Raw genomic sequence first — 21,620 nt, 5'->3', positions numbered from 1 at the left:
CACCGCTCTCACGCTCTGTGCGCAGCGGCTGTCCTCAGTGAGGCCAGCCCAGGTGACACCAGGCTCTAGCCCCTGCACTTGGGAGACAGGAGCATGAAGATCTGTGTGAGACCAGCCTGGTCTACATAGAAAATCCAGGTCAGCCAAGGCTACATATAAGACCTTGTATTTTAAAAAGAGAAAAAAGAAGAGGAGAAGCAGCAGCAGCTCAGGCAGCAGATGAGCTCAGGGTAAACCCCAGCCGCACATACGCTGGCCTGGGGGACATCCAGGTGGCATGAGCAGAAGCCATTGGCAGTCCACTCCTGCCTCACCTGTCAAGCCTGGTAAACGTGTGGCAGCAGACTTGTGCACTCCACAATATGACTGGCATTGAAGTGAAAAAGGACTGAGGCGATGTGATGGTCTTCGCTCTAAATTTCACCGTAAGGTGTGAAAATCCATGCTGTCAGATACTCCATTTGCTCCCATTCCGTTGCCTTGTCTGGAGTAAGTAGATGAGGTGAGGGGACCCTTCTGGATTGCAGCCTAAGTTCTGGCTTCACCGACATTGTGCCATTTCGGATTTTCAGGAAGGCGGAGGAGCCAGCGGGCCCCCGGCTGCAGGCCTCTGGCTGGTGAAGAACTGAGCACGTGTGCGGCTGTCTTACTGGTCAGAGTCAGTTTCTCTGGCTGCTTGCTATTCCCCACGAGCATATAGCCTGCTAGCGTTAGGGAGATAACAATCAAAGCACTCTCCTTCCAGTGGGCACATTCGGAATCTCTGCAAACATTCTCTAAGGCCTTCGGAACCAGTATCCCAGCTGCTGGTGGAACAAAGCCTCTGCCTGTGCCACTGTCCTAGGTAACCTCGGTGCACTTGCTGGAATTCTCCATTCTTCCTAAAAACTTCATCAGAAAATCGTAATGACTACATCACTGGCATAGAATATGAAAGACTAAGAAAAGCCCCGCTGCTTTGTAACCGCCAGGCTGCTGTGCGTTGCTAAGCAACCATCCCTCCTCTTCCCTCTTCCCAAAGGTTTCCCTGCTCTAACCGCTGTCGTCATCCACAGAGCAGAAATGTCTCCGCTGGGCCTTCTTGTACTGTGTTGGGAAATAGGAAGGCTTTGGGTCTTTGAGAACTTCAGCTCCTGTCCTTGCGACTCGGAAGCGGCTGTTTGAATTTTGTAGACCGTCCAGTTGGTGTGAGGTGGGTGGAGGGCTGCTTTAAACACATGAATCTGCTGTAACTCCGCAGACAGAAATAGTCCCCCGCAGGGGTCCCTCGCTCTTAAAGGCACCAGCACTGCCTGGCTCTCTAGATGTCGGCACAGATGTGGGTGGCAGGCCCGGGCACTCCGGGGCCGCAGCACGGAGGGCAGTGGATAGGTTTGCTGGGGAAACTGTTCTTTTCCCATAGACTCTGTTCCCCTGCTAAAAGGGTGGGCTTGGTTATCAGAAGTGCATTTTAATGAGTGCTTTTTAAGCCCCTTAGCCCCTGCCTTCCCCTGGAACCCTTTGGAGTACATTATTGGCTTACTAACAGAAATTTAAAAGATCTCATACCTTAACGTATGTTGTTTACGTCAAAGGGATGAGATAAGGCTTGGGATCAAATGGCTGCCTTCTTACTTAGTAAAGAATTCTCACTGGTTGCTATTAATACAAATATGTTGTAAAACAAAGATTTGCAATGAAGCTTTTCATGCTTCCCAGTGTGTTATGAAAAGCAAACAAACCTCGCCTCCTCCAGCTCATCTTTTGTAGTTCTCTTCTGATGTAGACTTTGCCAAAGCCTGAGAAGGTGCTATCTTTCTCCATAAAGGCTAACGCTGGTATCTGCTAAGCCCTCTGTGGCCAAACTTTGATTATCCAAACAGAATGAGCGGATTTGCTCTTTCTAAGAGAGGTTTCAAGGATAAGAAAAGACTGTCGGTCTGTTCAGAATGACTGAGATTTCTGTCTTTGTCTTCCATGTAATTTCTTCTAAAATTTTTCGTGTTTTCAATTTGTGGAGATAACTATATCTTTGGTACAGTATAGTAGCTTAGTGGTAATTATTTATTTGATAAATGCCTATTTCAGGACTTTAAAAAGCAGAAGTCAGTAGAAATATAAAATTGGATTAAAATTCCTTTTGCCTTGTGTTTAATCAGAGTAGCTGCAGACTGGCATTAAAAGCTACTACTTTGTCATTTTTTTTTCTTTTCCTTTTAAACTGTCTGTATACCAAAATTACAAGTAGAAAAGAATACAAAAGATATTTGGTAAAGGCAGGCAGTCTGAGTAAATAACGTTCCTTTCATTAGCACATCCCCTTATTAACTGTGTAATTAATTGTACATAGCTAAGGAAAGCCGTGGAAATTGAGTTTCGAGATGTATCAAAGCTGACTTTGGCTTCACACTTCCATACAATTTATCATTAATGAGGCCTGAGACAGAGGCCCACAATCTATAATTATTACTTACATTTGAATGACAAGCAAAGAATTTTATCAGCAGAGTTTCAAATGAAAAGGGATTAGCAGTTAGTGCTGAAATTGTTAATCTTTCTTATGAAAATAATTTTGGAGAATATGTTTTAGTGGGAAGAGAGACTCAGGGAAAGCAGCCCCCATTAAAATGGCCATTTTCTGATACTCCATGTGAATTTGTCTACATTTGACAGCAGGGTGCAAATATTTTTGAGAGTGAATGAATATTTTATGGTGTACAGATCTGCTCATGCATTCTGGGAATGGATTATGCAATATTCCCACATACTCTGGCTAGAGTGAGTCTACAAGCCAGCCAAGGAAAAAGGCTGAGGCTGAAAAAAATAACAGATGTGAGAATATTTTAAAAGAAATGAACATTTAATTGTTTAATATCACAGACATCTGCCTTTATCCCCTTCTCGTGGCTAATTGGACTGTAGATAATAAACAGTCAATGCTGCTGGAAAGATCCTTTGTAAAAGCTGGAGCCTATTGTCTGACCTACTGTGCCGCCACTCTCCGGAGTGGACGAGGCAGAGTTTGAGGTAGGCTTCCAACCCCTGTGTCCAGCCTTCCAGTACTGAATCAGAAGCCCTGGAGCTAGCTTGGGGACTGGGGCTGGGAGGAGCCTGCTCCTTTGTGATTCAGGAAGTGCCAGGTTCTGTGCCAGGCAGTCTCCTAAAAGGACTTTCCTCACTGGGAGGCCTGAAAGTGCCATCAGTTGTATCAGTGGTGCCTCCTAAGGACTACAGCTGTATCCTGTGTGGGTGGAGGCTCCTGCGTGAGAGAGAAAGGAGGGCGCTAAGCTTCCTAAAGCTCCGGGGGCCTGGTGGGGCCAGCCTCCCCGGCAAGTGCATGCATGCTAGACTCATCTGCTGGGGGATGAGTTGACAGGCTGAGGTGCTGCAGACCTGGAGCTCTGCCAGGCTCTTTAGAAAGTTGTACATCACTCATCAGGTGCCCAGGGAGGAGGGCAGCAGTGGCGCTCTCATTTCTTAAAAGCTCTTCTCCCCAAGTCTGCTCACTCTCACCTCCATCGGAATACATCTTAGCAGCCAGAGCCCCTCAGCCTCCTGGGGTACACCCTTCAGAAAATACTCTGTGTCCTCTGGGAGCATCGCAGAGGTAACGAGGTGGGCCGAGGGGCAGTGCCGTGTCCCCACGCACCAGGCACTCCACTTGCCAGGACCGTGCCAGTCGTGGCAAACCATGCATAGTGAGGCATGTTGGAGCTCAGCTGTATGTGTGCTTCCAGAATCACCCTATCTGCAGAGAGGCTTACCCAGTGCTCTCACATTCTGAGTCCTAGATCAAGTCACCGGCTGTTAATTTTTGGTGCTACCCTGGGTTCACTTGTCTTTGGTGAGGTTTCCTAGCTAGATAGAGCTATTAACTAAATGTCTAAATACTGGTCAATGTAACAAAAGCCTGAAGGATTTTAAAAACGTCAAGGTCATTGATGGAATTTTTATGATTTGTTTCTCAAACTTTTGACCTCATTCCATTGAGGCCTTGTTAGAGCAAATCATAAGAATTGTCTCTTCCTGGGGTAGAGCTTAAACAACTCAAGTGTTTTGCAGATAATGCTTGCATAAACTCAAGGAAATGGCTAAAATTTTCTAGTCTGTTCTGCAGCAGGGTACATGGCTGTCTCTCCCTCGCTCTGTCTCTGCCCTTGTCATGTAGACCTCAGTCACCGAAGCGGGATACAGAGGCAGCTGGAGTTCCAGCTTACGTAATCCATCTGCCCTGTGCGGAATGACCTCTCTGAAGCTCCATCATCAGATGCCTGGGTTACTGCAGATGCTCCAATGGCTTCCCCTCGCTCCTAAAATAAACTCCTGGCTCCCTGCCACAGCCAATCTTCTGAATGACCAGGCTGGCAGCTCACTCTGCCTCCCTCTCCCTTCCAGCCATCTCTTCTCTGGAAGGTTCCAAACCCTTTCTCAGCTCAGACTTAGGAGCTTTGCTGTCTCCCCTGCAATGCCAGCAGTACATTTCCAGCTCTTGTTGAACCCAGAACCATTCCAAAACCACAGCCTCGTGCCTACCCCAACTCAGCCCTCACATCTCTGTGTCTTGGTTCCTTGGTAATCACTAGAAGTCATTTTATTAATTGTGTCTGTTTGTGTCCTGGGACTCTCCACCAAGGGAGTGTTTCCCTCAGACCTGAGTCTTGACAAGCTGAGGGCTGAGCCTCAGGACCTGCAGCACGTGGGCTCACAGGGCACTCTGGTCAAACTAGCTGAGTAAGACAGCCATGGGAGGGCAGAGGCGGCAGAGTGACCAGCCTTAACTAGCCACAGCTCCTGGGCTGCAGACCCAGCTGGCCAGACAACCTGCCTTGCCCTGACTGTAAGTACTGACACTTCTTAAGATGTTAAATAAGATAATGAGATTCACAAAATTGTGCTTTTAGCATCCTTTGGACACCTTTGAGAACAACAGCCCAAATGTAAGACCATGCAAGGACTGTCATCCTCACCAAAGCAGCGCCTTGCACTAGAGTCTTCACACGGAGACTCCGTGTGACCCACAACCCCATCCTGCGCCATACCGTATATTACACCAAGCTAAAAAAAAAACCTCAGAATGAAACACTCATCTGAATGAAGAAACAAGCCTGCCCCTGCTTGTTTTCAGTAGAGAAAAAGAACAAAAGTTAATTAATTCTTTAGGCTTTTTAATCAGAACACTTCTGGGGCCAAATGCACTTACTGATGCTTTCTGTCTCAACTTCAGCTTTCACTCTGTGAAATGGTGGTTTTGCTTTTCTGTGAATCTGTACCATGAAGTCCAGGGGAAGCTGAAAACCTACCACTGTTTCCTGAGTCTTTGGGCATTGGGGGCCCTTTAGCACTCTGCTGATCTCTGGGTGGTACCCAGGGGCTGGGGTGCAGCTCAGAGGCCAGGCTCCAGCCTAGCATGTGCAGGGCCCATGCTCCTTTCCGGCATCTCCATGACAGGCAGTGAAGATGATCCAGAATCTAGGTCAGTCCCATGGGCCATGCGGACATCTAGAACTGGTTTGTCAGTGGGACTTGTAATTCTCGACTCTATTCTGGAGTGGAAACACCAAAGTCAACATTATGGAATAAGGACAGTTAATAGTTCATTTTCTAGTAGTCTGAGTTCTGTGTCTTGATCTGCCGCTCTGCAATGTTAGCCTTTCATCTTCAGTCTCTCTGAGCAAGTGACCTGTAGCTGGTTAGGAGCTGGCCCACCCTGAGGCGGAAGCCTCTCCCCACGGTGCTTGGGAAGAGGCTTGGCATTTCTAGAGCGTCATTTGAAGTCAGGGAGTTCTTAGTAGAGAAAGGACTCGGGGGATGCGTGAGTCAGGATCTCCCTGTGTAGCCCAGCCCAGCCTCAAACTAGAGCTAGGAGTGACCAGGCCTGGCCCACCACACCTGGACACATGCAAAGGGTGTTTAATAACCAGATAATTTAGCAGTGTCCGTGGCTTCAGACCGACATGCACTGAGTCCGCCGTTTCTGCTTGTGCTGCGCCATCACCTTCATTTGCTGATGAAGCCTGTTTTCCCCGGCTGAACGGAGCATCGGCTGGGGGCTCTCTCTGTGGAGCTTTCAGCTTTGAGGTATTTCCACTGCACCAAGGATTTATGATATTTTTATCCTCACAGTTTGATTGGTTTTGATAAGAGGGAGGTACATTTCTTAGCCACTTGAAAAATTACATTGAAAACAGCTTCCCAAGGTCCCTGGTCAGAGCTGGTCAGCTTGAGAAAAAGAACATTCAGAAGACAAACTTGAGAATTATCCCAGTTCATGCTTATCTGCAAATCCAGCTCTTAGCCACTTAGGAGGCTTCTGCCAGCCAGCTTCGCCTGCTCTGCCACTCTGCAGTCACCGGGATAAGGGAAGCCTGGCATTTGGCTGTGGCTGCCTGTCAGAATTCCTTGCTCTTAAAAACATTCCACGAAAGCAATCTCTAAACTGCAGTAGGGAGAAAAGGCTCCCCAAAGGGCCTTCTACTCCTCCCCTTGTTTCTTTTTATCCTCCTTCTCTGGCTTTGTAAGGAGAAGCCAGAGTCTGAGTTTCAGCACGGCGTGTCTGTCTTCATTCTCAGGATGGTGGCAGGGACCTGCCCTCAGATCCCTAGGTCTCCCAGGCTCCTCTGTGGTGTAATGGGAGCATTAAGTGCCCAGTCTGATGAAGCCACAGGAGGAAGTTTTAGACCACTACAGGACAGTCCATTTCCTCGTGAGTCAGAAGTAGCACTTGGCAGGACAGGTGTTAGAGGGGCAATATGGCAGGGAGCTCATCTGTACCCTAACCTGAACCCTAACCCGAACCCAAACCCAAACCCTAACAATAACCCTAACCCTGACCCTAACCCTAACCCTGACCCTAACCCTAACCCTAAACCTCACCCTCACCCTTGGTACCTCTCTGCTTCTTCATTTGTATAATCCTTGGCTCCTGCTCCAAGCACATCTTTTCTAAGATAAAAATTACTGAAACCCTCTCTTCTGACCATTTAACTGTGTCCTTCCTTGAGTTTCTCACATTGTTTTGGGTTTCTGATTTTGAATATTTACCCTGCCTGCCACAGTTTATTAACAAACAGCATTTAGAACATGCTGGCTGCAGCCCAGCAGGTCCCCAGCAAGCTTTCCTAAGCCTAGGGGCACCACCCCTGAATCTCTGCACCCGTGCACACAGACAAAACCAAGTGGCCACACCTGCTTTCTCCTACATCTGTTTGTCTTCTTGCTGAACTTCAAATGTCTTACTTTTGGAATTCAAACACTTAACATGAGTTTTTGCCTTTAACATAATAATGAAGACAGCTGACAGTGTTTATTTTTAAAGGAAAAAAGGTCATCAGTTTTCCCCAAAATGGCACCGAAGCATCTTACTCCTTGTTTTCAAAAACATTATTCTCACTTGTGACTTTAAAAATCAAACCTCACGGTCTTACCACAGGAAGGAAATGTAAGTGGAGTGTACCCGTCCACAAAATGTCTGACTGTAACATCAGTAAATTAAAGGGCATTGTGCCGTAATGGGCTCCCAGAGTAAAAACAGGAGGGGCTGGAAGCAGAGCCTTTCCAGTACTAATTGCTCCAAATCAAGCACTCTGAAACTCAGCTTTTAAAAATCGCCTTCCCCCGCGGTGGGCAGACCTTGCTTTTCTGCAGCGTCACTGTAAGAATGAAGCTTTGTAGAGAAGCTTCTGCTTGTTCCCTGTCTGTGACCCTAGAGGCCTCATCTAATGCAGCGTTGAGGTTCTTTGTGTATCTTGACTACTGAAGTAACACCAGGTGGGCCCTGGTGAGCTGCTTTCTGGGTGTCTGTGTCGCAAGGACTGAGTTTATTGCCATTATTCTACTTGATACTAATAATAAATCTTTTTGTCTGCTTCCATCACAGTGAGGGCAAAGATCCCCTAAGGTAACACAGTTTCTGTGACCTCTAAGGAGCCGGGCTCATACCCGTGGGCTCCACCCTGTTGCTACACTGGGTTTTCTGGGCACCAAAGTGGCTGTGGGAAGGAGGCAGCACCAGGGATCCCTAGGCCTGCACCAAAACTCCACAGGGTCTCTGAAGGCCTCTGGCCACTGCTCCAGCCTTTCTTTCCGAGTGACAGAAAGTTCTGTGCTGTCAAGTAAAAGGTACAGTTGGCTGCCAAGGGCTGCCTGCAGCTACGTGGTTCTTGATTGTAATGAAGCCACATCCCGCACAACCTCAGGAAGAAGCAGCATGCAAGAGGATGGACTTCCTCCCTCAAACACCGACTAGAATCAGTGGTCTTGAAGGCTCTTAGCGGAGCTTAGAATGAGAAAAATGCTGAGCTAAGTCCTTCTAGACGTGCACCCTTCAGATCCCGAAAATCTGTCAAGAGCACAGCAGACAGCTGAAAAAAAAGATATGCAGCCTGGCACCCCACAAAAGCTTGATCACCGTGAAAACCAGCTTCCCTAACTAGTGTCTCAGACAAAACCTCCAAATTGTAAGCGTCAGCTCCTTAAGGTGACAGCGGGGTCACCTGTCCAGGGCTGGCTGCAGCTCAGCCCGTCCACTCTCCCCTTATCCAGGGCTTCCTGCTTCTATTAGGAAGCACCAGCCAAGTACCCACAAAGGGCACAGGCACGCTGGTGCACACTGGTTTAAGATGCCCCCCAGAAACCAGGGACCTCAGTTCATTGAGGGCCCAGTGCCAGCTGCATCTGTACAGGGCATGCTAGTTCCCACACGAGCCTCTACCCTCATGGCATGCACGGAGGAAGGCTTCCCTCATGTGCACAGAGAGCAGCTGTTGTGTACACAAGGTGAGAAGGCCCATGGAGAAACACCGGGGGCTTGACCACAAAGGGGTAAATGTTTTGGTCAACCATAAAATATGAATGAATGAAATACCATTTGCAGGAGATTAAATGGAACTGGAGACCTTCATGCGACACAGAATAAGCCAAACTCGGAAACATGCTGCCTGTGCTCTCTCATACATGAAATCTAGACTTTAAAAATAGACCTGAAAGTAGCGGAGAGACTCTGAGAGGGGAAACAAGAGAGGATAATGGGGTGGACATTTAAAAAGAGGAGGATCCTGGGTAAGATGTTCAGTCCTCATTCAGAAAGGCAAACGGGACTGACATCAGAACAGGGAGAAAACAGGAAACAGGACAGGAGCCCACCACAGAGGGCCTCCGAAAGACTCTACCCAGAAGGGTATTAAAGCAGATAGCCAAACTTTGGACAGAGTGCAGTGAATCTTATGAAAGAAGGGGGAGATAAAAAGACCTGGAAGTACAGGAGCTCTACAAGGAGAGCAACAGAACCAAAAATTCTAGGCACAGGGATCTTTTCTGAGACTGATACTCCAACCAAGGACCATGCATGGAGATAACCTAGAATGCCTGCACAAATGTAGCCCATGGCAATTCAGTCTTCAAGTGGGTTCCCTAGTAAGGGGAACAGGGACTGTCTCTGACATGAACTCAGTGGCTGGCTCTTTGATCATCTCCCCCTAATGGGGGAGCAGCCTTACCAGGCCACAGAGGAAGACATTGCAGCCAGTCCTGATGAGACCTGATAGAGTAGGGTCAGATGGAAGGGGAGGAGGATCTCCCCTATCAGTGTACTGGGGAAGGGGCATGGGAGGAGATGAGGGAGGGAGAGCAGGATTGGGATGGGATGAGGGTAGGGGCTACAGCTGGGATACAAAGTTAAAAAATTGTAATAAATAAAAAATTATATTATTGATAAAAAATAAAAGAAAAAGAGGAGAACATATCACAGAAAAAGGCTTTAGGCATAGAAGGGTTTGGGAAAGGAGCTTTCGTGGCACTGCAGCAGAATGCTGAGAGAAGAGCCACAGGTTTACAGATGTTGCCCAGGGGAAACTCAGAGTGAGGCACTCCAAACAACTTGCGTTGCTTTCCCCACCAAGTGCTGCTAAGTGTCCGAGGATTTGGAGGGCACCTATCATCAGGACAAAATTTTGATTTGTGGCAAAGCCAATCCCAGGGACCAGCAAACAGTCTTTCCACAGGGCTGAGATACCGATCTCCTCTGGGAAAAGGTTGATGGCGTGAAGAGGGAGAGCTGAAATCACGGAGAGAGCCACATGATGGGGTGTGGTTTAAGAAGACTGGAGTCATTCGGTGCGGGTCACAGGGTTGGGTAGGTCCCAGACCATAGGACAAGAAGGACCTGGGGAGATGATATCAGGACTCAGAGCACAGGACAGGAAGGTCAAAGGTCCAGGCTAAGAGGGTCATAGGAGGTGATTACAAGTTAAGGATCATAGGACAGTGTCCTAGTTAGAGGTGTTCGCTCGACTGAGACATAAAACCAGCCAGTGCAGACAGTAAGGGGTGGCATGGGCAGGGCTGCCAGCAGGTCCCGGTCACACTGTGCAGGCCAGTGTCTGAGCTAGGCCTCCGTCTCTGCGTGGATCTGTTACAACAAAAGCACAGAAACGGACCAGACAGTGGGAGCTGCAGTGGGACGGAAACCAGCGAGCTAGGGAAGGGTACGCTGGCCAACAAGCAATGCTAGCCCATGCTCGCTGGTAAAACCCATTACAAAATACCACCAACCCCCAGACCCAGGTAGTGTGGGCTACCTGCAGTCCCTTTGGCCAGAGAACATTATGTAGCCATTGAGTCACTGGTAAAATTTAAGCTCATGCCCTTCTGAGGGCTGATGAGACCTCCAGCCTTCCCACCCCCTCCCAGGCGGATCGCACTTTTGCCCAGCGTATCCTCTGGACACGCTGCCCAACTGCTAGTTACTCTCTTACTATCAAGTCAACTGCCACAGCAGCCCACGCTGAGTTCAGGTGAGCAAGCATCCAAGCATCGTTCTGCTGAGTAGCAGCCAGAACACAGGAGTGAGGCCGCCAGTGTGACCGTGTCAGCAAAAGCCTCCATGCCTCCTCTCAGTGAAAAGTCAAATTCCCCAGAGAAAGACATCAAGCCTTAGGGTTACGACTAAGGTCTGAGCGGCTGTGACTAAGTTGCTGCTGGGAAACCCTTACTGGGCTTCACTTACAGAGCTGACGGATCGTGGGATGCTTGTAAGGGGTAACAGTCCAGGCAGACAGCCCTTCGAGACTCAGACCCAGACAGCCACTGTGGTGTTGGGTTAGTTTGTGAAGAAGGAACTGGGAAGTGGTTGTGGTGACAAAAAGCCCACGAGGAGGCTGGGACCACTGCCAGGCAAAGGTCAGCAGGGGGTCCTGAGGCCAGGCTTTGCAGATTAGGGGTCCCCAATCAGCTGTTTAACTTCTCTAGGATCTGGCCTCCCAGGTGTGAGATCACACCTGGTATGGGCAGCTTTTCCCCTTGGGAAGGAAGTGAATGTTCAAAGCCTAAACTACAGCAGTCTCTAAAGATAAAATCAAACAACAACAACAAACAAACAAAAGACCCACCCCACCCCCCAGGTGCCAGGAAGAAGAGAATTCATCAAAGGCTTACAATGTCCATGGCGTTAGTTATTTTCCTGTTTTGTTTCATTCTGTCTTCATTTCTGTTCCTTTCTTTATGTGCTACTTATGTAACAGAAAAGTTACAGTAAAAAAAACCTTAGGATTAGGAAGATGGTTCTGTAGGTAAACAGCTTGCCACATAAGGATGGGGACCTAAGTTTGAACCAGCACCCATAGAAAAGCCAGGCGTGGTGGCGTGAACCAGTAACCCAAGTGCTAGAGGTGGGAGGACCCCGGGACTTGCTGGCCAGCCAGTCTAGCCGAATGAGGGATCTCCAGGCTCAATGAGGGGAGACTGTCGGAAAGACCAAGGTGGACATGTCTAAGGAGGACTCTGGACATAGACCTCTAAGCCTCCGCATACACATTCACACGTGAACAGTACACACCTATGTACACTCAAATGTGAACATGTACACGCACCAAAACCAAAAGGTCACCCCCACCTGCCCAGTCCTCACACCTGCATTTCTAGTTCCAGGACAGCATAGGCTACACAAGGAAACCCTGTCTTGAAAAACCAAAACCAACCGAACCACCAGGCAGAGGTGTTTAAATGGCCGTTTTTAAACACTCGGAGTCGGATTCCCACCACAGCAAACGTGTAAACTCCAATTGCAAGTTCGTTGGCCTGGCAACCAGAGCTGTCAGGTCCGAGGGCGGTGCTCGGTGTCTCCTGGTCCTGCTGCAGGAGCAGGCCACAGGACAGAACCATGTGGCAATTTTCGGTCTTTCCCCCATTGATTAGCGTGTGCTATTCTGCTCTGAAGGCCGAGCCTCCCCACAGGCTCTGCCACAAACCGCAGAGGACAAAGAAAGGCTCCTCCGCATTAATTACTGCAACCAAATGATGACGGAAAGTGACTGAAGGGAAACAACATTTGTTTGGGCCAGTGCAGACGGATTCCATGGGTGGGGGTGGCAGGAGAGTCCTCCCAGCTCGGAGGACAGCGCCCAGAGAGGAATCCAGAACTTGGCGCCCTGCCCCTCTTTTCTTCAGCCTGTGCCCCCAGCCCGTGGTGCCGCCGTCCACCTCAGGTGACACTTTCCTTCACACAGGGGCACAGCCAGAGGTACAGATCTTAGGTGACAGTGAAGGTAAAGCATCACAGCCTAGAACATGGCTGGGAGGTGAGGCCATCGCCTTCTTTTGCTGATCAAATAGGGGCATTCAGGCTGGGTGAGTGGCGCTGGCTGAGAGAATGCGCTCACCTCAGTTTCATTATAAACAAGTTCATCCACACCTGACTTAACCCTCAGGAGGAAAACCACAGTGCCAAGAGCTGCTTCTCTCCCTCCACCCAAGCTGATGTGCACAGCTCAGGTGTCATCAGACTCAGAAGTTCAAGAGAACTTGCTGATGGTTCACAGGAACAGGGCTCACAGGCCCACGGGACCTGGAGCTGTGGTGATCCAGCCACAGCCTGCCACCCAAACATCGTTTTCCCACAGAGAGGGCCGCTGCTCATAACGGGCTTTCTGACAGGGTTTTCTGAGGACGCCAGGGCCAGCCTCTCTGCCCAGATCCACCGCTGCCTGCTCCTCATACGAAGGAAGCAACTGCAGGCTCCAAGTCTGTACAACCAGAATGTCACAGAAGTGTCACCCTGTGAAGAGGTCGCCCTGTCTTAAAGAACTGGTGTGAAAGGACAGCAAGATGGCTCAGCAGGTCAGAGGTCTTGCTGTGCAAGCTGGCAAAGCCGAGTTCAATTCCTGGAATTCACATTGGAAGGAGAAACCCGGCTCCCTAAGGCTGTCCTCTGACCTCCACATATAACACTGTGAAATGCTCCCACATCATGCATGTAAGAATATATTTTTAAAGAAAAAAATTAACTGTACACAAAAATACAGCTTTGATGTTCCCCAGTGATTATATCCATTCACATGTGTGCGTGTGTTTGTATGTGTGTGCACATGTATGTATGTGTTCACGTATGTATTGTATGTGTGGTATACATGCCTGTGTGTACCTGTGAGTGTGAATACTGGAGGTCAACGTTGGGCATCTTCTTCAACCACTTTCCATCTTATGTTTGAGGCAGGGTCTCTGGCTGAGCTGGAACTTGCCAGTTTTACTAGGCCGAGTCTGGCCATCAGGTCCCAGGGTCCACTGTCTCCTCCTTCTAGGATTCTGGTTCACACCACCATGCCTCCGTCCACACGGATGCTGGCATCAAACTGGGGCCCTCATGCTTCCACGGCAAGCTCGCTATCCACTAAGCCATTTCCCCAGACACAAGTATCTCCAAGGAGCGTGCTTGTGGCTCTGTTCTCCAGATCAGAGCTTCTCAGCCTCCCTAACGCTGCGGCCCTTTAATACAGTTCCTGCTGCTGTGCTGACGCCAGCCGTGAAATGACGTCATTGCCACCTCCTGACTGATTTTCTGCCGATATGAATAACAGTGTAAATATCTGATGTGTAGGATAGCTGATATGTGGTTCCCAAAGGGGTCATGACCCACAGGCTGAGAAGCACTGCTTCCCCCTCCTCTCCCACCCCTGTTTTGTCCAGTTTCACATCTTTCTATCTCATGGGTTCTGGTTCCATGCTGGAGGGACCTGAGGGCCAGCACCGAGCGGGAAAAGTGGACAGATTAGTGTCTGTTGAGCCTCAGTGCAGCCAGCTGCAATGGGGGCCTTCTATGCAAGCCGTCTTGGTCCCCCCTCATGTGTCGGGGGGCCAGAGGTTCCCCAGCATCCCTAGAGGCTTGTTTGGTGCTCACTGGCTTCCAGGGCACAGGCCGTGGCACAGCAGGGCACAGTTAACCAGAGGGACCCCAGCGTGCTCCTGTCAAAGCTTCAAGGAACAGCTGAGTGAGGACCGCTCCCTCCTGAGTCACCAGGGTCAGAGTGCCTGCCTCTGCCGTCTCCCTGCCCGTCATTTGGAGCAGGTGTTAGGGGTGTGGGTTGGCTGAGAGACCACGTGGCTTGTTAAACACTTGGGGTCGGTGAGTGGAAGGTGTGAGTGGGAGCAATAGGCAGGAGCAGCGGGAGGAATTCGAGCCCTGGCAGGCTGTCAGGTGCGGGCTGCTTTGTGCTGTGTGTCCAGCAGGCACAGATGTCCACGCCCTTTTTCTCTCATGTAGACACACTTGGAAACCTATGTCTGCACACAGCATATAGCAGATTAAAACCCATGAACTGACACAGCTCAGTAGTGGAGCACTTGCCTAGAGAGGAAGAAAAGAAAGGGGAGGAAGAAAAGCTGAGCCACACTAGACAGCACTGAGGAAGACAGACCACCGCGTCCTGCAGAAACCACAGGCCGGCCGGGTTTGGTCCTCCAAGCATCTACTTTTTCTTTCTTGTTTTTTTGTTTTTTTTTTTTTTTTTTTTTGTTTTTGTTTTTTAATTCTCTCATTTCTGGAGCGAGGGTGCTGGCTGGCAAGCTGTGCACACCACAGTGTCTTGGTGGCAGGAAATGGCTGAGGCCTTTGTATCAGCCACCAGCAGTATTGCGCGCCCACAGGGAAAAGGAAGCCTGAAACGACCAGGATCACACTTGGCTTCCTGCGGTTGGTGTTTGGTTAGCGCTGGAGATGCTCACATTTCTGCACAGCTCTTAGCGGCCCAGGTATAAGTGGTGAAGCCATGTTCTACCTCTAATAAAAAGGTAGCTTCTGCAGGCAGGGTCATCGGAGTTCCTGGCTCTGGACTGATGCAGGAGATGCAGCCTCCTAAGATACCTACCTGGCAGCCATGTTTCCACGTTTGCATCTGTGCTAACAGTGCACGTGTCTCCATGCCAGTGTGTGCTGTGTCTGGTAGGTTGGTAGCCCCACCAGCTACGGTGGGAGAACACCGTAGCTCCCATTAATTAGGAATGTGTGCCCTGAGTGACATGCCCACCCCCTGGGTGCAGCAGAGAAGGTCTTTCTCTCCTGAGCCCCTCAGAAAGCTGAGAGTTCTGCCTCCCGACCCAGGGCCTGGGGAAGGCTATGGGTCTGGTTCAGCTCTACCCAGAGGCTTTCTAGCTGGGTGCATACAAAGTAGGGTTCGAGCAGCTCACTTGCTGGTTTTTTTAAAATAACTTCAAAGATTACCCAAGGGTCCTCTTGGGAAGAGGAGAAAATGAAGTCTGGCCACGCAGGGCCGCACCCCACCTTCCTCGGTAGCTTTGTCTAGTCTTGCTCCCTGAGTGGGCACCGCTGTTCCTCCTGGAACTTCCTTTGGCTGTGTCTTTCCCTTCCTCGATTTGAGCAGTGCTGTCCTCAGGGGTGTTCAAGTGTGCACACCCTAGCTGTCCCTCCTCAGAAGCCTCCCATGGCTCCCACTGTTGAGTCCAGTGTCCGAGTTAGCCCTGTGGACAGCCCCTTCATCCTGCTCCTCCTCGGACCAGCTCTCCTCACTCCTCAGCACAGCCACCATGCTGACCTGGCCTCTGGGCCGTGAGTTTATCCCTCTCCACCCGGGCAAATGCTACCCCTATAGCCGGCCCCGAGCCCCAGCTGGACACATTGTCTTTGCCAGTTTTGTCTGGCTGGGGAAATGCGGCCTGGCAAGGTGACCCATCTTCCATGGCAGATGACCCTTGCTCAAGGGCACTTCACAGCTCCAGTCTCACGCTGATGCCCAGGCCCCAGGCGGGGAAATCACACACACATTCAGCCTAAACCAAAAGCTAGACTAGTTGCCATACTCCACACTTCCCAGACCTGGCATGGGCCAGTCCTGGATCCACACTCCTGACTCTGTGTGTTCTTTCCAGGCCTACATGGAAGACCACCTGAAGAACAAGAACCGGCTGGAGAAGGAGTGGGAGGCGCTGTGTGCCTACCAAGCCGAGCCCAACAGCTCCCTTGTGGCCCAGAGAGAGGAGAACGCAGCCAAGAACCGCTCCCTGGCCGTGCTGACCTGTATGTACCTAGCCCGGGTGACCCGGCAGGGGTGGGCACGCCTGGCTGTGGTTCCCTCTGCCCACCACTCTCGGCAGGGCCCTCAGGTCCTCTCCATCTCTGTCTGCAGACCTGGGCCCCCACTGAAGACTGGTGCTTTGTTCCCCCTACAGCTGCTCCATCCCCAAAAGTCAGTCTCCCTCTTTGCATCCGGTGCCAGAACCCGGAGAATGGCAGCTGGGGCCTCAGGAAGCCCAGCGGCTGCCGTTGGTGCTAGTGTAGGAAACCGATGGGATCCTGTGGTCTGAGAACTCACCGTGCTACAGGGGATGGGCACTCGGGTTAACACGGAGCTCTGTGTCCCAGCTCAGCACTGACTGCAGTCGCTGATGTCACTGGTGCAGTTGCCACAAGCATTGATGGTGTCACTGTTGTCCTGAAGCCACTGCAAAAGAGAAGGACGGAGTTTCTTATGGTGCCCTTAACACCCGCTAGGCGGCCATGCAGGGTTCAGAGCCCTGGTTAGGAACTGGGCTGTAGGTCTTTGTAGTGCCTGAGCCTCTTCCGCATCACTAGCCATGGGTGTCACGTGACCTAGGGAAAGGCTGGACTTTGACTAACATATGAGCCCACACAGGGAAAGCCTCAGGGACCAAAGTCTCCCCAGGAATGGGCGCTCGATGAACACTGGTCAGTTGAGTGATGGTGGGTGCATGTCGATACATCAGCTACACGTCCACCTCAGGACAGGAGGCACCGGCTCGAATTACAGAAGTCACACAATGAGCTTTGCTAGCCCAGTTTTGAGAGCCTAGCAAAGCCATGCTGGTCTTAGGTTGGCATCAAAGAGCACACAGAGTGAAGCCTGGTGCTAAGATGGTAGAGTATGCCTTGTCGTTGGGCCCACACGGAGCTTTCCAGCCTGCAGGCCAGGAGCGTCTAGGGACTCTCATGCAAACAGCAGGGCACTGTAGCATCCCATTCAGTCAGACCCCCGTGGCTTCTCAGAACAAACGGAGGAGTTTGTCCTGAGTTTCAAGGCCGGAAGCTCTGTGCTAAAGTCAGGCAGAGAAGTGAGCCCTCAGAATCCAGGCCACTCTTCTGCATGTCCACATTTGCCAGAGGGAAGCTGGTTTTCCCCCTCTGCTCCCCTTAGACAGCCACAGTGGTAGCTTACAGGTTTTGTATTTAGAAGAAAGCAGAACAAAGCATGTCCACTCAGCAGTCAGGCTTTCTTGAGCACCAGACATGTCAGAGACTCTTGACAGGTGCTGGGATGCCTGGGTACCAGGCCACTGTTCCTGTGGTGGGGCAGGGCTGGGCAGTAGGTGGGGGAGGGGAGATGAGGTGGGGGAAAATGGAGTAAGTGCATCTGCTCCTCAGGGCGTGTCCTCCCTAAGAGCCGGGCACAGGCCAGAGGCTGGCATCCCTGTGACGGCTGTGGGGAGGACCATGGCCCTCTGTGAAAGACAGATGCTCGGCCTTGTCTGTCCCCATCAGAGAGGGAAATGCTTCCAGGCATGCCTGGAACATGACCAATGCCAACTTCTGGTACCTGGCAATGGGACTCCACCGCCCAGCTCCCGGCTGCACGGGCTGTGAAAAGCACGAGTTGCTAGGAAGTCAGGGTCGCCAGAGGAACCAGTTTCTCCAGCTGGAGGAATCCCAGCCACGAGCACTAGCCATGGCCTCTTTCCTCTCCAGCTCCCAAGACCCCTTCTAACTGTCCTCTCTCCCTCTCAAGCAGTGCCCTCCAGCTAGGGCTTGCTGACCCCTGCCCCAGACTCTGGGGAACCCCTCCTCCTCTGGGCTGCTCTGTTCTCTCGTATTGGAGGAGCAGGGCCTGCCACAGAATAAAAGGCCGCTGAGGAGTATTTTTCCGTGGCATTCTGTCTATGAGCATACACGCTGATGCCCCACAGGAGGGTGAGTGACAGGCTGAGGATTCCGTTCCTGGCACAAAAGCAGGGCCATCATCCATGCTGAACGTCTTTCTTCATCTCCTTGCCATGACTCTCGGGGCTCCCTCATCCCTTACCTTCCCTCAGGCCCTCTTCCAGTCCGCACCTCACCTATGCCTTCCTGTTACTCCCTGCATCCCCTGGCTTTTGCAAGACTGTGAAGGGCCCCACCTTCTGCCTGCTGCTGTTCCTTTTGCTGGTATGGCTCTGTCAAAACCCTGCCATGGCAGCCCAGCACTGGGGCACTGAGGTGGCAGGAGGTGTGGGAGACCCACAAGAAGGAACGCCAGGGCCAGAACCGTCCCCTCCCCCAGGCCAGAGTCTCCAATGCCGTCAGACTCTCCAAGAAGCCACAGCCCACACCCAGGAGGCACCTGGCCAGCATGTGACCGTGTCTAGTGACATTCTCTAGGAGCTTTGAAGACTCCACAGGCTTTTTGCCAGTTTTGTGCATAGTTACAAAGAATTATGCAATAGTTTGTTGGTCTGCTTTTTAAATTGGCAACAGAAATATAATCCTGTTTTAGCATACTATTTTAAAAATGCAAAGAAATTTTGTTTCTGACTTATGAAGAGAAGGAGAGACAGAGAAAGAGAGAGATAGAGAATGAGAGAGAGAGAGAGAGAGAGAGAGAGAGAGAGAGAGAGAGAAATCTGAAGCCATAAGCATTATTTACTTCTTGGAACAAAACCAAAGAGAACAAAGAGCTGGAGACACAGGCGTGATGGGGTCTGGAGCAGGGCACTGTCCTCTCTCATGCTCGGGTTGTGCTGAGAGCCAGCCTCTCCTGTCCTGGGGTGAGCAGCCAGCCTGCTCCCTATGGCAGAAGGAAACCCTCCCGGGGCTCCCTCCTCAGGCCGGGCTTCCTTACGTGGGGGCGGGGAGTACACCTCTACATTTGCGTGGGACCTGTGGCGTGCTGGATTTCTTTAGTTGCAGTCAGAGTCTGAGGTTGTTTTCCTAACACTGGATGTTAGCTGCAGGGTGCCAGCCCTGTCCATGGTCAGTGAGTTACAGCGGAGGAGCTGTACCTGGCATTCTCTCTACCAGAGGGAGCCTTGTTCCGTCTGAGACTCCGCCCCTGCCTGGCTCAACACACCACCTCCTCTCTTGGCTTCCACTCCTACTCCTTTACAGCATTTCTCACATCTTCAAGCCGCTGGTGAAAGCAGTCAACACAGCAGTTGACTGTGCTGGCTGGGTCCAACAGGTGTCCTCGTGTCCTCTGGGAGAGCTCTGGTTGTGAGCCTGTGCCTGTGGCCCCACAGTGTGACCCACTCCCAAACATAGCAGCTTCAAGTACTTACAACCAGTGTACCGCCAAGCTGGCCAGTGACAACAGTGCTGGCGGGAGGCTGTCTCCACTGAAGCGGGAGCACCTGTGCCGAGATGGCTGACCTGGCCAGGGTTGGAAGGCCGCCTTCACCCTCAGACAGCTGCCTGCAGAACTGGCCCGTCATAACCTGCATGCTGGTTCCCAGGGACTCTCCTTACAATGCTTGAAGGGTGCCGCCAACTTCCCCATGCCATTTGAAGCCCCTCTGTTGAAATCACCTGGCAGCGACCCACAGACTGGCTCTGGCCTCAGCCAGCCCCGCTTAGCATCGTTGTGTGGCTCCCTGGAAACTTTGTTCTGGGACAAATGATGAGTCTATTTTAGACAATATGATGACCTTCTTATCCACAGCTGCAGGCCTGTTCTTCCATCATGAGAGGGCAACTTAGCTAATGTCATCTGACCTCATTGGCTTACTGGGGCTTGGTAACAGCCGATGACTGACTTACATGGCAGCAGCCATTTCTCTCCCAGCACAGGGGGCCTAGACATCCCTAATAGAGGGTCAGCAGGACAAGTTCCCTCTGAGGCCCTTCCTTGGCTCTTGGTGTCCAGGACCACAGTCCCCTCTGTGAGAGGATGCCATCACCTGGAGCAGAGCCCAACCGCACGAGCTCCCCCTGCTGCCACCTCTGTGTGCATCCTGGCAGTCATGGTCTCAAGAGTTTGGAAGGCAGGTATCTGGGGTTCATCGTATGGACTTCAAGGACATGGCCCCATCCAGAGTTAGCCTCCATGTCCAAGCGTCCTTGACTCCCCCATCCTGTGTGTCAGCTGTTTATTTTCCTCTGCATTAGCCATGACACCACCATGGCTCATAATTTAATTCTGGGATAGTCCTACTTTTCTTCTCCATAGGCCCCCATTAAAGCAGCCTCCCAGCAGTCACCCTTCCTCGCCAGGCAGTTGTGACGCTTCCACACAGGAGCCCAGCTGAGGGCTGTGTAGACCCTCAGGAAGCTCAGCTGCTTCCTCTCCAGGCTGATCCAGTCTGAGCGGTGAGCCTGGACCAGCACACCTCCCCAGAGCCTCAGGGTCCGGCACAGTACAGTCCACAGCCTCGTGCACGGAGCCTTCGTCCTCCACAGACTACAGCCCACGGTAGCCTCTTGTCAGCAACCTGCTGATCCTGCCCAGAGCCCCAGTCAAGACCATGAATGGCATTAGAGCGCACATGTCCCACAAACAGCAGAAACCGCAGGTCAGAGGGTTAAAGGACAGACGGCTCTGAGTGTGTGATCACTGCTCCTTGCCGTCTGCCTCAGGGGGAAGAGAACAGTGTCCCACACAAGAGACCATACCCTAGACCTTCAGGACACTAATGCAAGTGGGCTGCAGGTCAGGAAGGCTCACACCAGGCTGGGTCTGGGAGGCCACGGGAGTGACCCAGTGTGAGAGCCAAGGAAGCCCGATGAGGTGAGGCCGGTCAGCTACAGCCAGCTGGCAAGTTTGCAGGAAACTGTTCTAGCTTTCTGATCTCTGGAAGTGAGAGCTGCCAGGTCCACTCACTTAATGCTCCAAGTCGTGAAAGTTGTCACATCAGCGCCAGAAGCTTGCACACCGAGGATGAGCCGGCTGAGAGCACTGAGACCCCCTTGCGGCAGGACCCTCACTGCAGGCATTTCTGCCACAACTATCAGAAATGGTGGTAAAAACAGGTATTTGTGAAAACTATCTGCTGGTCTCTCTCGGAAGTGGAGGCGAGGTGCACAGCGGAGCTGCCTCTTCGATAACAAAGCAGCCTCGTCCGTCCCAAGTGTGGTATCACCCTCTGAGAAGAGCCCGGTTCCTTCCCTTACACTTTTTTATCTGATGGCATCAGTTGATGGACACCTTAGGAAGTGCTGGGCCACGTCTTCTGCACATGTGCTCAGTCGAGCTCCATCGCTACCCCTGCTCTGCTCTGGTACACCTCCTGGGCTTCAGCAAAGGCCACTGCTTCTCTTATGGTTTTATTCTGTTTTGAGACAGGATCTCCCCATGTAACTCTGGCTGCCTTGGAACTTGCTGTGTAGACAAGACTAGCCTGGAACCGACAGAGATCCTCCTGCCTCTGCCTCTGCC

General features: G+C 51.3%; 1 protein-coding gene across 2 annotated transcripts in view; it reads left to right on the top strand.

Annotated features, from left to right (window-relative positions):
- Window positions 1-21,620, top strand: part of Ptprn2 (protein tyrosine phosphatase receptor type N2) — a 695,487-nt gene that overhangs the window by 616,995 nt on the left and 56,872 nt on the right. For both annotated transcript variants that reach the window (XM_055607544.1, XM_055607543.1), the window contains one exon: window positions 16,132-16,279. In XM_055607544.1, the coding sequence (XP_055463519.1) occupies window positions 16,132-16,279 (148 nt within the window). The remainder of the gene's footprint in view (window positions 1-16,131; window positions 16,280-21,620) is intronic.

This window comes from Psammomys obesus, unplaced genomic scaffold (genome assembly GCF_907164565.1).
Source record: "Psammomys obesus unplaced genomic scaffold, mPsaObe1.curated_primary_1811, whole genome shotgun sequence".
NCBI lineage: Eukaryota > Metazoa > Chordata > Mammalia > Rodentia > Muridae > Psammomys > Psammomys obesus.
This window is presented reverse-complemented; position numbering and strand designations above follow the sequence as displayed.